The sequence below is a fragment of the Sinocyclocheilus grahami genome, unplaced genomic scaffold, assembly GCF_001515645.1.
Source record: "Sinocyclocheilus grahami isolate Dianchi unplaced genomic scaffold, SAMN03320097.WGS_v1.1 scaffold3686.1, whole genome shotgun sequence".
Classification (NCBI taxonomy): Eukaryota; Metazoa; Chordata; class Actinopteri; order Cypriniformes; family Cyprinidae; genus Sinocyclocheilus; species Sinocyclocheilus grahami.
The window spans coordinates 6744-7897 of NW_015508770.1; the positions used below are offsets into that span (position 1 = coordinate 6744).

Below are 1154 nucleotides of genomic sequence, written 5' to 3' on the forward strand. Positions count from 1 at the left end.
TTATTTTCTCCTTCCTTCTGCAGTACCCAAGGATCCAAACCCTCACTGGCGCAGGGTCACGTGGAGTCATGACTGTGCTCTTCTGGCGTACGCTGACAGCACCGGTACGGTCCGAGTCTTTGACCTGATGGGCAGCGAGCTCTTCATTATACCACCGGTATGTCACTCATACTGTCCTTCTGTGTTTCTCACCTCCTGTCATTCTCTCTCTCTCACACTCTTACTCTACTGACGTTGGTTCCACTTTCCGCGCACAAACTTTTTTTGTGCACAGTAAGAACACTCTCTTCTATTTCAGTATAAGTGATAGCTGTGATGACTGGCTCCTAATGACTGAATTTCAGGCTTGTTTGCGTTGCCCTCTGGCTTTTTGCGCTGCTTGGCTCTTCTTTCATTCTCTTGCTCTTTCTCTGTCTGTAGACCGGGTAAGCCTGATCCTCTCGAGAGGGGCCTTTCCCCACTCTGTTGCCCAAGCAAGGAACACATTTTCTGGTTCCCTTCAGCTCTAAGCCCCCAATGCACTTGAAGGACATTTTCTGCAGAGTTTCTCTATCAGAAAGGCAGCTATCTTGCCCCTTTTACCTTTTCAAATCCCCCCTCATCCCCCCTCTGTATTTCTTTTGATTGCACTGCTAGTGAGGTTTCAGTCAGTCTATTGCTGTCTTTTCTCTCTCTCTTTCTCTATCATGCTGGTTCTCATCCTCCCCCGCATTACTCTACACTCTTCCATTTCTCTGTCAGAAACTATTAGTTTAGTCTCACAAGATGCCCTCTCTCTATAACAGAGTCTGAGTGTGTAATGGCCTGCACACTCCATATATTTTTGTCACTTTCAAACTCTGCTTCCAACTGTACCTCATCTTTTTGATGTCTCTCTAGGCTATGAGCTTCCCGGGAGATTTTAGCTATGCAGCAGCCGGCCTGATGTTCTTGGAATACACCGCCAGTGCCCAGTGGTCAGCGGAGCTGCTGGTGATCACCTACAGCGGTCAGCTCAAGAGTTACCTAGTCAGGTACTTGTAGAGCAAGGTTGTCATTTTATACTAAGACAAAACTCTTGATTGATTGTTTAAAAAATATGTTTGTGGATTGAAATAAAATAATGCAAAGCAAACAAAAACTGAAATGAAACAAAGTAAAAGTGGGTTAAAAAC

At 45.3% G+C, this 1154-nt stretch overlaps 1 protein-coding gene across 1 annotated transcript in view; it reads left to right on the forward strand.

Annotated features, from left to right (window-relative positions):
- The window catches only part of LOC107576439 (neuroblastoma-amplified sequence-like), a gene marked incomplete at both ends in the record, with an annotated part of 35867 nt that overhangs the window by 6647 nt on the left and 28066 nt on the right, over window positions 1-1154 (forward strand). The window contains 2 exons of the mRNA XM_016262614.1: window positions 24-157; window positions 880-1013. Of these exons, the coding sequence (XP_016118100.1) occupies window positions 24-157; window positions 880-1013 (268 nt within the window). The remainder of the gene's footprint in view (window positions 1-23; window positions 158-879; window positions 1014-1154) is intronic.